This window comes from Suncus etruscus, chromosome 17 (assembly GCF_024139225.1).
Source record: "Suncus etruscus isolate mSunEtr1 chromosome 17, mSunEtr1.pri.cur, whole genome shotgun sequence".
Classification (NCBI taxonomy): Eukaryota; Metazoa; Chordata; class Mammalia; order Eulipotyphla; family Soricidae; genus Suncus; species Suncus etruscus.
In genome coordinates, this window is record NC_064864.1 from 43,390,025 (window position 1) to 43,405,620 (window position 15,596).

At 44.6% G+C, this 15,596-nt stretch overlaps 1 protein-coding gene across 1 annotated transcript in view; it reads left to right on the forward strand.

The window, feature by feature from the left end:
• ENTPD7 (ectonucleoside triphosphate diphosphohydrolase 7) overlaps positions 1-15,596 on the forward strand; it is a 45,668-nt gene that overhangs the window by 24,505 nt on the left and 5,567 nt on the right. Inside the window, exons 8-11 of the mRNA XM_049764386.1 lie at positions 6,601-6,735; positions 9,231-9,397; positions 11,620-11,944; positions 14,446-14,531. Of these exons, the coding sequence (XP_049620343.1) occupies positions 6,601-6,735; positions 9,231-9,397; positions 11,620-11,944; positions 14,446-14,531 (713 nt within the window). The remainder of the gene's footprint in view (positions 1-6,600; positions 6,736-9,230; positions 9,398-11,619; positions 11,945-14,445; positions 14,532-15,596) is intronic.

The window sequence follows — 15,596 nt, forward strand, 5'->3', positions numbered from 1 at the left end:
TGCAGTATTCGCGATTATTTGCTTACCGAATAATCTCAATAAAAATTGCATTAAACATTTGCATACCCCGAGCAGTTCCATTCAGGGTATGCAAATGTTCAATGCGATTTTTTGTGATTTTTTTCTTACTAATGAGATTTTTTTATTGCTAATATTTGGTAAGCAAATAATCACGAATACTTTGCACCTAGCGCAGACATCATTTCTGCTGCTCCTGCCCGCTGTCCCTTTCATTATCAGAGGCCTAAGGGAGAGAAGGAAGAGAAGTTTATTACAGAATTAGATTTTGTCATACCTTCATCATGACTTCATCAAAGCCTGCAGTGAAGAGAAAGATTGATGACAAGCACAGACAATTTCAGGAAAAGTGGGAGGCGCAGTATTTCTTTGTTGAGCACAGGGGCATCCCCGCATGTCTTATTTGCTCAGAGAAAGTTGCAGTGCACAAGGAAAACAACTTGAAACGCCATTATTCAACTAAACATGCTGAGGAATGTGCAGAATATCAAGGAAATGATAGAGTCAAGCGAATTGCCAGTCTTAAAGCATGTCTAATGAGGCAACAAGATTTCTTCAAGAAAGCAACCAAAGAGAATGTTGCATCAGTTGAAGCTAGTTACATGGTTAGTGAGATGATTGCTAAGGCAGGGAAACAATTCACAGAAGGAGAGTTTGTTCAAAAATGCATGTTACAGGCTGCAAGTATTATCTGTTCAGAAAAGAAAGGTCAGTTTAGCAAAATCAGCCTTTCTGCCAACACTGTGGCAGAGCGCGTTTCTGACATGTCAAGGACATCATCAACTGTGTGAGAAAGCTAAATGTTTTGATGCGTACTCAGTTGCTCTTGACAAGGCCACAGATATAACAGACACTGCGCAGCTCACAATTTATGTCCGTGGTATTGATTGCAATTTTGAATTGACAGAGGAGCTGCTCACAGTAATTCCAATGCATGGCCAGACCACCGCTAATGAGATACTTCGGCATCTGTGTGATGCCACTGAGAATGCAGGTTTGCCATGAAAGAGGTTTGTTGGAATAATAACCAATGGAGCACCATCGATGACAGGGAGGAAAAATGGACTAGTGGCACTTGTTCAAAAAAAACTTGAAGAGGAGGGTGTAGAGAAGGCCATTGCTCTTCACTGTATTATCCATCAGCAGGCCCTTTGCAGTAAATGCCTGCCGTGTGACAATGTGATATCTGTTGTTGTGAAATACATTAACCAAATCATATCCAGGGGCTTAAACACAGGAGGTTCCGTGCTTTTTTAGAGGAAATGGAGTCAGAATATGGAGATGTGCTCTATTTCACCGAGGTATGTGAGGGGAAATGTCCTGAAAATATTTTTTGAGTTGAGAGAAGTGAAAGCCTTCATGGAGAAGGATGGGAATGCTGTTTCTGAGTTGAGTGATCACAAATGACTCATGGACTTAGCTTTTCTTGTTGACATCACACATAAGCTGAATGTACTAAACAAGATGTTACAAGGCCCGGGGCAGCTTATCAGTGCTGCCTATGACAACGTGAGAGCATTCTCCACAAAACTTATGTTATGGAAATCCCAGCTCTCTCAGACAAACCTTTGCCATTTCCCAGCATGCAAGGAACTTGTGGATGCAGGCATACCATTCAGTGGTGAGAAATATGTTGATGCTATTTTTAAGCTAGAGAAGGAATTTTATCACAGATTTGCAGACTTCAAAAAGCACAGAGCCACTTTCCAAATTTTTGTGGACCCCTTTCCTTTGATGTACAAGATGCCCCTCCTGTGCTTCAAATGGAGTCATTGACCTGCAATGCAACTCTGATCTCAAAGCCAAGTTCAGGGAGATTAGTGAAAAAGCAGACATACATGGGCAGTTTTTGAGAGAATTGCCCCCCAGCTTCCCGGAGCTTTCCCGAATGTTCAAGTGCACCGTGTGCCTTTTTGGGAGCAAGTTTTTGTGTGAAAAGTTATTCTCCACATTGAACTTCAATAAGTCAAAGTACAGGTCTAGACTTAATGATGATCATCTTCAAGCCATACTGAGGGTCTCAACTGCTTCCTCTCTAAAGCCAAATGTGGTTCAGATTTGTGAGAAGAAGCACTGTCAAGTCTCTGGCAGCAAGGAATAGGCAAAAGATGCCATGTTCAGAAGAACTGTTCATGATCTTCACTCAATGTTCTATTCATGTTCAGAAGAAATAATTAAAACTATTAATGATGTTTGAGGCCCTGCCTCACCCTAACTTTGCCTCTTGCGGCCCCAAGGTAAATTGAGTTTGAGACCCCTGCTGTCAGTGGTATGTAAGTTCTAATTTCAAATCAGTTTTCTAAACTTTTTAAATGTAACTTTAATAGTTAATTCACTTTCCAGTCCTAATTTGCTTTTTAAATTTTCTTTTTGCCTGGGGATATGACACACATGTGGTTTAGCACATGCTTCATATGTAGGATGACCTCGGTTCGATTCCTGTCCACCAAAACAGACCAAAAAATGTATATTCCTTTTTAACCTTTTATATGAAAAGTCTCAGTCACAGAAGTAAATGATAAAATGAACCTTTATGAATCCATAACCCAAGCTAAAAAATTATGAACATTTTGACATTTTTGGGGGGGCGAAGAGTTCCCATTCTCCTTCCACATAATGTAGATATTTTTAACCTATTCAGTTTATTTTCCCATTTTATGTTTTCTTCTATTCAATTTATTTTTCTATTTTATGTTTCCTTTACTTATATTTTACTTTAGGAAACATTTAGTCATATCTTCAGGGTAATAAATGACTTAAATATATAACTGAGTCATAGCAAAGAATGAACTAGACATCGATCTGCCATCATAACGAATGTGAAGATCATGGCAGGAGCTAGGGAGGCAGCCTGGTCATGCTATACAGCACAGCACCTGGGTGTGATCTTTCACATATTTCCTTGAGCCCTTCTGGACTTATCTTGGTGGTTCCCAGCACCTCAAGGCTCACGTCTTTCGCCTGTACCTGTAATTGACTGAGTATCTCTGGAAAAGGGATGCCCAGTCCCCCTGAAAACTGTTTGAGAGCCGTCCTTCCATACGTGATTTTATTTATTTAATGTTTTGTGTTGGGGCCATATCTTTTTTTTTTTTATCCACACACATATTTATTTATTGTTTGATTTTTTTTTTTACTTCTTTATTTTGGTGTAGTTATTGAAGTTGATGCCTCCAATTTTATTTTATTTGATTTTTCTCTTTCTTTTTGCACTCCAGCACGGTTTGATTTCAGGACCAAGACTATTGTGTGGTGCTTGTCATTATTGCTGTAGTGCTCACTGGATATTTAATTTGATATTTCTTTCTGTATTGTTGTGGTGTTTCAATTACCTTTTTCATGTCCTCTCTCAAACTGAGGTTGAAAGCCTCTAGAAAGACTCCGCCCATTTTCAGCTTATTTTACTTTATTTATTTATTTTATTTTTATTTTTTACCCCATTCTATTGCTTTTCTTTTTTTAATTATCTTTATTTAAACACCGTGATTACAAATATGATTATAGTTCTATGATTACCGTCATGTAAAGAACACCCCCCTTCACCAGTGCAGCATTCCCACCACCAATTTCCCAGATCTCCCTTCTCCCCACCCCACCCACACCTGTACTCGAGACAGGCTTTCTGCTTCCCTCATTCACTCATATTGTTATGATAGTTTTCAGTGTAGTTATTTCTCTAACTACACTCATCACTCTACGTGGTGAGCTTCATGTCATGAGCTGCATCTACCAGTTGGGGCCATATCTTATGGTGCTCAGGAGTTACTCCTGACTCTGTGCTCAGGGGTCACTTGTGGAGGTGCTCTGGGGACTACATGCAATGCTGGGGACTGAAACACTGAGGGTCACATGCCAGGTGTGTGAGCATCTTTTTTTTTTTTTTTTTTTTTTTTTTGGTGGTTTTTGGGTCATACCCGGCAGTGCTCAGGGGAAACTCCTGGCTCCATGCTCAGAAATTGCTCCTGGCAGGCACAGGGGACCATATGGGAAGCCGGATTCGAACTGGTGACCTTCTGCATGAAAGGCAAATGCCTTACCTCCATGCCAGCTCTCTGGCCCCGCGTGTGAGCATCTTAACCCCTCTATGAGTCTTCTGGTCTCCCCCAATTAATCATTTTTAAATGTATTCTACATGGTGCTGGAGAGATAGTACAGTGGAAAAGGTGCTTGCTTGCTTTGTCCATATGGCCCCCAAACCAACCAAACAAAAACCAAATAAAGTAAGCCTCACTTAAAATAAATAGGGAAGGGGCTGGAGAGATAGCATGGAGGCAGGGCATTTGCTTGCGTGCAGAAGGATAGTTGTTTAAATCCCAGCATCCCATATGGTCCCCCGAGCCTGCCAGCAGCAATTTCTGAGCATAGAGCCAGAAGTAACCCCTGAGCACTGCTGGGTGTGACCCAAAAACCAAGGCCAATAAATAAATAAATAGGGAAACTTTTTGCCATATTGTATAATGTGACCTATGTTTTCCCCTCTAAATTAAAAATAATAATAATAATACATTATTTATTTATTTTGTTTATGAGCATCCTGTGGTGCTCAGGGGTTACTCCTGGCTCTGTGCTCAGAAATCGCTTTTGGTAGGCTTGGGGGACCATATGGGTTGCTGGGATTGAGCACGGATTCCAGGTTGGCTGTATGCAAGACAAAAACATCCTACCACTGTGCTATCACTCTGGCCCACTTTATTTAATTTAATTTAATTTTTGTTTTGTTTTTGGGTCACACCCAGCAGTACTCAGGGGTTACTCCTGCCTCTAGGGTCAGAAATCGCTCCTGGCATGCTTGGGGGACCATGTGGGATGCAGGGATTCGAACCACTGACATTCTGCGTGCAAGGCAAATGCCTTACCTCCATGCTATCTCTCCGGCCCCTAATTGTAATTTTTATTTGTTTTTTGACCACACTTGTTGGTACTCAGGTGTTTACTTCTGGCTTTATGCACAGAAATTACTTTTGGCAAGCTCTGGGAACTGTATAGGATGCTGGGTATCAAACTTAGCTGCTTCCAGGGCAAACCCTGCCTACTGTGCTACCTATTCCAGCCCCCTTCTTCATTTTTTTGTTTGTTTGTTTTGTTTTGGGCCATGTCTGTCTGTGCTTAGGGCTTGAAACTGGTGGAACTTGGTACCAATGGAATGCTGCATAGCTGGGGGAAGGAGGCTATATTGATTGTACTTGGGAACCACTTTTGGCTTGTGCTGGGAGGCTGCTCTTGGCAATGTACAGGGGATCATGCGGTGCCAAGAATCAAACCCAGATCCTGTAAGCTCAGCATGTGTTCAGCACCTTGATCTAGCTCCAGGCCTGCAGCCAGTTTTTTTTGTTTGTTTGTTTGTTTTGGTTTTTGAGTCACACCCGGCAGTGCTCAGGGGTTACTCCTAGCTCCACACTCAGAAATCGCTCCTGGCAGGCACAGAGGACCATATGGAATGCTGGGATTTGAACCAATGACCTGCATGAAAGGCAAACGCCTTACCTTCGTGCTATCTCTCTGGCCCCCCTGCAGCCAATTTTTAAAGCCCTGATTTCTTCTAATGGAATAATGACAGAGCTAGTAGCCCCGATCCTCGGGAGCACTGCTGCTCCTGGATTATCATGACTTTTAGGCTTCCCAGTGGACAGAGTAGGAAATGTGTATTATTTTATTTTATTATTATTATTATTATTATTGGTTTTTGGGCCACACCCAGGGACACTCAGGGGTTACTCCTGGCTCTGCCCTCAGAAATTGCTCCTTGCAGGTTCAGGGGACCATATGGAATGCTGGGAAACGAACCAGGGTCAGTCCCTGGGTTGGCCTCTTACAAGGCAAATGTCCTACCATTGTGCTATCTCTCCAGCCCCCTAAACCTTTCTTCTTATGCCAGATATTTGTTTTTAGAGATTTTAACATAAGACATTAGTTGTGGGGTCAAAGCGATAGTACAGCGGGTAGGGCATTTCCATTGCCCTTGATCCCAGGCATCCCATATGGTCCCCTGAGACCAGCAGGATTAAGTCCTGAGTGCAGAGCCAGGAGTAACTTACCTCTGAGCATCACTGAGTGTGGCCCATAAACAAAAACAAGAGTAATTAGTTGCTTTATCCCATAATATATGTTTAATCATCCAAAAATTACAATACCAATAGTGACAATAAAACTATTAAAATATAGTTAAAATATTTTCTTCTTTTATTTTGTTTTTGTTTTTTGAGCCACACCCGACTGTGCTCAGGTTATTCCTGGCTCTGTGCTCAGAAATCGCTCCTGGCAGGCACGGGAGACCATATGGGATGCCGAGAATTGAACCACCGTTGGACCTAGTTCGGCTGCTTGCAATGCAGATGCCCTACCACTGTGCTATCTCTCCGGCCTTATATTTGTTTCTTTTGTCATTAAGATACATCCTATAAGATTATAGTCCAAAAAAACCCTGTTTAAGTCACTTGAATATTCTCTATAATTATATAGTCGATGGAATAAGCTTAATTTTGCAGTCTGTTTTCAGTTTTTTTAAGGATTGCTTTTTAAATTTTTTTTTAATTTTTGAATTTAACTTTGTCAGTTACTATATTCTTTTTGTTTCTTTCTTTGGAATCAGGTGCTGAAACACCCCAGGAGCTGGCATCGGGGCGCAGAAGGACTGTAGGGATACTGGATATGGGAGGAGCCTCTCTCCAAATCGCTTATGAAGTTCCTACCTCAACCACTCTCCTTCCTCCCAAGCAGGTATTTTATCTTTAGGCAGATTTTGTTGCTAACCACACCAGTATTTGAGGAGGAGGAAATATTTGGATACAGATCAACTCCCATATTCAGATATTTGTAAACTCGTGCTCTCTTGATCTGTTGCCTCTCTGAGTCCTATTTACTCATAGATGAAAGGAAATAGATACTATGTGCTGCGTGAAGTTGTAAGGGTACCACAACAAAGTTTCTAAAGCACTTAGCAAGTTGTCCAGCATGTAATGTTTAATAGCTTTTATTTATTTATTTTTTGAGGGGGCTACACTTGATGGTACTCAGGGCTTACTACTGGCTCTATTCTCAGGGGTCACTCCTGAAGGGCTTGGGGTGCCAGGGATCAAACCTGGCTTGGCTGCATATAAAGCAGGGATCAGGAATGGGAGAGACGCTTCTGAGGATAAAAGGGAATAAATGATGAAAACCCCAGTGGGGGGTTGTCATGATAATACCACAGAAATGGAAGAACCTGATCAATTCAGCCTCTGTACTTGGAAGTTCAAAACACGAAATAGATCCCCCTCCAAAGAGCACCTTTTCTTTTTTTCTTTTTTCTTTTTTCCTTTTTGGTTTTTGGGTCACACCGGCAGTGCTCAGGGGTTACTCCTGGCTGTCTGCTCAGAAATAGCTCCTGGCAGGCACAGGGGACCATATGGGACACCGGGATTCGAACCAACCACCTTTGGTCCTGGATCGGTTGCTTGCAAGGCAAACGCCGCTATCTCTCCGGGCCCCGAAGAGCACCTTTTCATTAGAGGTGCAGTGATATTGAACTTTCCCAATCCTTAGACCTGTTGTAGGACACATTAAGATGTTTTGAATAGATTTGGAGAAGATCCTAGAATAGCTCTCAAGATTATCTCCCTGATTTTTTAGGTTTATTTTTATCAAGAGCACTTTTTTCTGCACCTAAAAAAAAAGTGCACATTTCTATTTTGGGGTCCTAGCCAGAGAATGACAGAATCTGTAATGATTCTACTTTCTACATGTCTTACAGATGGCTTTTTTGAATCTAATTTTGTAGTTAGTCATTGATCTGTACATTTTTTTTTGTTTGTTTTGGGTCACACCCGGCTGTACTCAGGGGTTACTCTTGGCTCTATGCTTAGAAATCGTTCCTGGCGGGGCTGGAGAGATAGCATGGAGGTTTGCCTTTCATGCAAGAGGTCATCGGTTCGAATCCCAGCGTCCCATATGGTCCCCCGTGCCTGCCAGGAGCAATTTCTGAGCATGGAGCCAGGAGTAACCCCTGAGCACTGCCGGGTGTGACCCAAAAACCACAAAAAAAAAAAAAAAAAAAGAAATCGCTCCTGGCTGTGCTGGGGGCCTTGATAGGCCCCCAGCCGTCCCCTCTCTGCCCCCAGCCTCCAGGCCTTCCCTGGGTGCCAGCCCAGGGGGACAGACAAGGTGGGTGTCGGGTGGTCCCTCCTGGAAGGGGTCCCAAGCTTTCCCTGCCCTTCCCCCAGCATCAGGGTGGGAAGGGCACAGGGTGGAGGGCGGGCAGATCCTGGCTTCCGGCTCTCTACCGAATCCTTTCTTGATCTGGAGGCTAGCTCTAGCCGGCATGGGGTTTGTGGGGACCCCATATTGAAGGTTTTCTCCCTAACTTGGATGCGCTGGGGGCCTTCATAGGCCCCCAACCGTCCTCTCTCTGCCCCCGGCCTCCAGGCCTTACCTGGGTGCCAGCCCAGGCGGCCAGACAAGGTGGGTCCTAACTTGGGGTGTGCTGAGATTTTCTGGGTAGCACTAAGATTGTCACTGGCAATTTCTTAACAGTCTACATGTTCAAAACTGCGCAGGGGCTAGTCCCCCCACTGCGCGCACAGTATATATTAAGAGTATTCCCTATCCTTAAGTTTTGTTTTGTGTATGCAGAATGTCCATTTTATATTATCCTTTCACACACCCATTTAAAGCTCATTTTTACTCCTTAACTCTCTCACCCCCCCAACTATTAGTAACCCACATTACTAGGAGTCCCTAAAAAAACAAAAAACAAATAAGTCTTTGTTTCTGTTAGGGCAGGGTATGTGACACCATGAAACAAAACCCAACAAATTCTTCCTTTTTTTTTTTTTTTAGGTTTTTGGGCTACACCCTTCATAGGGGTTACTCCTGGCTATGCGCTCAGAAAGTGCTCCTAGCTTGGGGGACCATATGAGATTCTGGGGGATCGAACCAAGGTCCACTCTGGGTCAGCCATGTGCAAGGCAAATGCCCTACCGATGCGCCACTGCTCCAACCCCAAACTCTTCTTTTTTGTTGGGCCAAGGATGTGGCTTACTGGTAAAGTGTATGCCTGGAGAGCACAAGGTTCGATCCCTGGCACCACACATAAAAAAAGAATAATGCTGTAAGGTAAAAGTGCTCTACAAGAAAAGCCCTCATAGATAATGCACCTGGTACATTAGCAATATCATAACTCTCCAGAAAGCCACCAAAACTCAAATTCCCCTCTTCCTCTCTATGTTCTGTTATAGGAAGAGGCTGCAAAGATCTTGCTGGCTGAATTCAACCTGGGCTGTGACGCTCAGCACACGGAACATGTGTATCGGGTCTATGTCACCACCTTTCTGGGCTTTGGAGGCAACTATGCCCGGCAGCGCTATGAAGACCTGGTGCTGAATGAAACACTTCACAAAAACAGGTCATTATTTGACGGGGGGTGGGGAGGCATGTTTCTGAAGCAGAACCTCACTCAAGCTATTGCTCCAGCTCCCTCTGATCTATTCCATTCTAGTCTGCATTCTGTTGTAATCTTATTATTTAGCTCTGTTTAGCCAAAAACAGCAATTTGGAGAATATACATTTGAAATGATCTATCTGCAGCACTCACGGTAGATTGGGAACATGTTCATGAAAATATTTCTCATAAGTTTTTTTGTTTTTCTGGGGCCGGTGAGGTGGCGCTAGAGGTAAGGTGTCTGCCTTGCAAGCGCTAGCCAAGGAAGGACCGCGGTTTGATCCCCCGGCGTCCCATATGGTCCCCCCAAGCCAGGGGCAATTTCTGAGCGCTTAGCCAGGAGTAACCCCTGAGCATCAAATTGTTGTGGCCAAAAAAAAAAAACAAACAAAAAAAATAATTCTTTTTTTTTCCTTTTTGTAAGTTAGCCATGATGATTTTCAGGTACTTTGGGAGATTGTGTTATTTCAGATGATTGCTGACTGCATTAATTGTATATGTTTTTATTCCCTTTTTTGCTTGTTTGATTTTGGTTTGGGCCATTCCTGGTGGTGCTCCAGTGCTATTCAGGCTCTATGCTCATGAGTAATCCCTGGCACTACTCAGGTGGCCAGCCGCATGAAAGGCAAGTGCCTTACCTCCTGTGATCTCCCCAGCCCACTGTGATTTCTGAAAAACCTTCAGATCCATATAAATGGCTCTGGAGCTGTGGGCTCATATAATTGCTCCTGCTGACACTATGGTCTGTGAATCAGGAAAGTCAGGAAAGCCTTATCCAGCTGTTCCTCTCCCATCTTCTTTTGTATTCTCTTTTCCTTGCCCCATCTGTCTGCTCTTTTCTGCTGCCCCAGCATTTCCTAGGCTTGCATGCTTGTCTTCCTGTGCCTCGGAATCTTCCTGCCATTTGCCCAAGTCACATAACCTGGAAGAATGATCATATATCTTATGACAAATGTCACAGGAGACAACCGGAAAGTGGGGTTGGGGACACTTGCATTGATTACACTTTTTAAGTTTTCTTCCTAGTAGTTGTCAAATTCAGAATAGCTTTTAGACCATTTTGTGTGTGGTCACATTCCCTCCCCTCCTCAGCCAGGGGTTGGTCTTCATCCCAAAGAGGCCATTCCTCCATTATCAGTCTGTTTAGAAGCTGATGAAGGAAACTCATTGGCCATTGTAGCAGAGCAGTTTGGTGTCCATTTCATTTCTGTCCTCAGCCAGATAGATATGCTTGCTTATGACTTTTTTTAGTTTTGTTTTTATTTTGGTGGTGGTGTTCAGGGCTTACTTCTGGCTCTACACTCAGGGATCACTCATGATGCAGCTGGGGTACCATATGGATGCTGGGGATCAAACCTGGGCCAGCCCACATGCAAAGCAAGCGCCCTATACCCTGCTGTATATACCCTGCTCCAGCTCTGCTGATGTCTTTAGGGATGAGAATTCCATTTCCAGCCCTGTACAGACTTGAAATCACCCAAACTTGTGCTGGCCTTAGTGGCAATCATGACCCATGATCCATCTTTCTCCTGTGGAGCCTGACCTGTGCTCTGCCACCTTACCTCTGCCCTGGTCCACTCACGAGATGCTCCAGCCCTGGCATTGCCCTCTCTTCCCATTTGAGTTTTTTTTTTTTTTTTTTTTTTTTTTTTTGGTTTTTGGGCCACACCCGGTAACGCTCAGGGGTTACTCCTGGCTATGCGCTCAGAAGTCGCTCCTGGCTTGGGGGACCATATGGGACGCCGGGGGATCGAACCGCGGTCCGTCTCCTAGGCTAGCGCAGGTAAGGCAGGCACCTTACCTCCAGCACCACCGCCCGGCCCCCCCATTTGAGTTTTTAAAACACTAGAACTGCTCCCAGCATGGTGAGAATTCTGGTCTTTTCAGGAGATGAGTAGAAAGAGCAACAGGTGGAGCCACGTTCTATTTCATCTTGACCAGACACTTAGAAACACATGTGGCCAGAACTAATTGCTGCTGCCCTTCCTTGCACCCTTTTATGCCTCTAAATTAAACTTCCTTAAACTGAGTGTTATCCTTTTTGTACCTGGTTGTCAGAAATGAATGTAAAAAGCTGGTGGGGAGCACTTTTGCAGACCAGATTTTCTGAGCCAAGTGTCCCACACAGCGGGCTGAGGACAGTGTTCATGTCTCTGTTTGCTGATGAGTCTCTGTCCCTGTTACAGGCTTCTGGGTCAGAAGACAGGTTTGAGTCCTGACAACCCCTTTCTGGATCCCTGCTTGCCTGTGGGCCTCACTGATGTGGTGCAGAGGAACAATCAGGCCCTGCATATCCGGGGGAAGGGCGACTGGACCACTTGCGGGGCGCTGCTGAACCCCCTCCTGCTTCGCTCCAACACCAGCCAGGCCTCCCTGAATGGCATCTACCAGTCGCCCATCGACTTCAACAATAGCGAGTTCTACGGTTTCTCCGAGTTCTTCTACTGCACGGAGGATGTGCTGCGCATAGGCGGTCGCTACCACGGGCCCACATTTGCCAAGGCTGCTCAGGTGCGGGATCCATGGGCTGACTCGTGCGAATGCAGCTATTTTGAGGGGGACTGATTTTTTGCCAGTTGCTTTGCTCCCAAGGAATGATCTGGCTGACATGTGGGCTGGCGTTGGAGCCTTCATCTTCTCCACCGGTAGAGGAGGGAGATGGAGAGAAGCTCAGGAACCTGCTATATGGTTCTGCTTCTGAGTGACTTAGCTTTCCCAGGTGTCCTGACAACCTACTTTCCCAGGCTCAGCATTGTTACTGCAGTCAGTAGTTTTTCCTTCCTCTGTTCAACCTTTTTTTTTTTTTTTTTTTTTTTAAAAAAAAAAAAAAGGAAGCAGGATTTATTGAGGTGGGTGGAGTGATGTTGGGAGCAGGAGAACATGGAAGGGCAGACTGAGGCTGTCATGAGTGCAATCTGGTGTGGATGGACACATGACTTGGCCTACATGGTCCCTGGTCACCATGTGTTGGGGCTTCAAAGAGGCCTCTCATGGACTCTTTGTAGCCTAAGACAGGGGACGGCATTGTCCACTGCACAGGACTGTCTCCAGGGCACTTTTGGGCAGCCAATACCAGCTCTGGGCTGAGGACATTCCCTCAGGCTGTGTAGGGGAAAAAATTTCATTGGTCACAGATGACAAATTGTCCAGAAATCTGACTGAATGTCAGTGGTGTCATCTGGAGATATTTTCCCATTGGAGGTACCCTGGCTACAATATGCTTTTTGGAGAGGGTGTGACGGGTGGACAAGTCACTTTCATATTCTTGCTTTGTGCTAGAGCTAGAGTAGGCTTGAGTCATTTGGAATATTCAAAAAAAAAATGTTGCCCAAATGCATTGACGGTAAAAGCATAGAAAGTAAAAATCTACCTACCACATATTTGGAACTTAAGCCTCTGGCATCTTCTCTGGTTCTGCAGAGCATCCTGTATAGAATTTGGCCTTTCCTGGGTCTTACTTTGTCCCTTGTGCTTTCGTATAACCCTCTAGGGCTGTTTTGGTGGACGGTTCCTGACAGAAAAGTGCCAGCAGGCAGTGCGGGCACTGTCCAGCACTTCATCTGCTTTGACCTTCACAGCCTTCAGGGCCCCTTAAGTGACTGGGGCCAATCTTCTCTCAAATCACAAAGGGCTCAAGTTATTTCTTGCCACATTGCTAGTGGCTTAGTGTTTTTACCCAGGCCAAAAAGATTATCTTGTCACCCCCATTCCTTTTTTATAGTTTTGTTTTTGGTCACTTCTGGTGGTACTCAGGGCATATTCCTGGCTCTGCACTTGGATCATTCTTGGTGGGGTTCAGAGGACCATAATAGGGTGCTCAGGATCGAACATGGTTTGGTTGTGTGCACGGCAAGTGCCTTGTCTGCTGTCCTATCTCTGCAGCCCTTTATTCCCTTTTATAAAACTAAGTGTTCTCCTAATGACATGCTCCCCTGCTACCCCATGGGAAGGTGTGGCCTTTCCCAGTGTTCCCTTCACCTTCCCTGTTCTGCCTTATTTTTCCTGTGAGTGGTTCTGCCATCTGGATGCACACTGTTGCTGTCTTTCTCCTATAAGGACACAAGCTTCATGATGGCTGGGCTTTATGTCTCTCTGTTGCCCACCCTGTAAATGCCTGGCATGGAGTAGACATCCAGGAAATGCTTCATGAACAAACCAAAAAGTGATTGTTTTGGTGAGGCTTTCAGGTAAAGGCAGGCTGGTGTCAACCGTTGGCCATTCAGTGCCCACTTAATCGCTCTGTTTGACTCCAGCCCAGTTGAGTGGGATGAAGTGCTCGTTGCCTGTGAGCTTTTGGTCTGGTCTGACTGTTCCCTTCTCTAAAGCCAGAGAGGCTACAGGACTTTGCACAGGCTTTGCAGAGGGTCTGGAGGTGATGGGGACAAATAGATAAATAGGCAGAGTCCAAGTCCCTCTGGTCACTGGCAGCTCAGGTTCTGGGACTTGCATCATATAGGGCTGTCAGATCCAATGTGCTGGAGATGGGCCCACACTGCTGGAGTCCACAGGGCCGTGCAGGCAAGATTGACAAATATCAGTTTTAAAGCCCAGGGGCCTCTGACAAACCCATAGACCAGGAGAGAGATAAAGAGGGAGAGAGCTGGGTTTGGGACAATTGTCTCTTCCAACTGCCAAATGACTCTCTCAAGTCTCTTCCAAATGCCAAGCCTAGGGAGGGTTTTATAGACTCAGCAGCCAATTACAATTAAGGTCTTATTTAAATGGGTGGAACCCCTTTTATGGCTGGCTGATGCTGAACTGTAGGACTGACTAGATAGGGCCAAGCATAGGGTTGTCGAAGCCAAATACTATTTATGCTCCCACTTTTTTTTGTCACCTAATGGTGCACAAATCACTTTAAAAATGGGACAAGGCTGGGCTGTTTCATCATGTGTGAAGCTGTGGGCTTTGCCTGCCCTAAGTGTCCGGGGTTAGGGTTGGCTGGGACCATGGGGAGGTAGCCGAGTTTGACATAATTTTTATTTTGCTCTGTTTCTCTGTGACTGCTCCAGGATTACTGTGGCATGCCATGGCCGGTTCTGACTCAGAGATTCAAGAATGGCCTCTATTCATCACATGCTGATGAGCATCGACTCAAGTGAGTAGCCACTTCTCTTCCCCTGCCTGACCCTGCAGTAGTCGAGGCTTTACAAGGAAGGTGAAGAAGGAGCAGTTGTGCAAAGTGAATATTAGAGTGTTTTTTGTTTTTAACTGGGGGCCAGACCTAGAAGTTCTCAGGGCTTACTTGTGGCCGAGTGCTCAGGAATCATGTCGGCAGGGCTGGGAGCGACATATAATGTTCCAAAGATCAAATCTGGATTGGGCACATACAAAGCAAGCACCCTGCCTGCTAGACTGTTTCTCTGGCCCAAATTGGGTTTTTCATTGAAGGGAAATTCATTTTTGGAGTTTTATTTTTTTCTATAGAATAAGCACCAAAAATAGCCTATTTTAGTGAACTCCAGTGGCTCAGGGAAATCATTAGCTACCAAAGAAAGTTTTATCCAAGTTGTTCACAATCAGGAGAGATGGTCAGTCTTCTAAAAACTTGATTAGAATATCAACAGTGTAACACAAATATAGTGTAGGAACATGAGTGCTTCGACTATTAACACCCAAGATTTAATAGGCGTTTTTTGCTGGTTTGGTTCATCAGTTTTCTCATATTACAAATGTTTTAGTTAGAAAAAATATATTCTTGGGGCTGGAGAGATAGCATGGAGGTAAGGCATTTACCTTTCATGCAGAAGGTCATCGGTTCGAATCCTGGCGTCCCATATGGTCCCCCATGCATGCCAGGAGCAATTTCTGAGCACGGAGCCAGGAAAAACCCCTGAGCACTACCGGGTGTGACCCAAAAATCACAAAAAAAAAAGAAAAAATATATTCTTTTTTTTTTTTTTTTTTGGCCACACCCAATGACACTCAAGGATTATTCCTGGCTAGGCACTCAGAAAGTGCTCTTGGCTTGTGGGATCATATAGGACGATGAGGGTATCCAACCATGGTCTGTCCTAGGTCAGTTGCATGCAAGGCAAACGCCCTACTGCTGTGCCACCGCTCTAGTCCCGAAAAAAATTTTTTTTTCGAAAATTATTATTATTATTATTTTGATTTTTGGATTACACCCGGCAGCACTCAGGGGTTACTCCTGACTCTATGC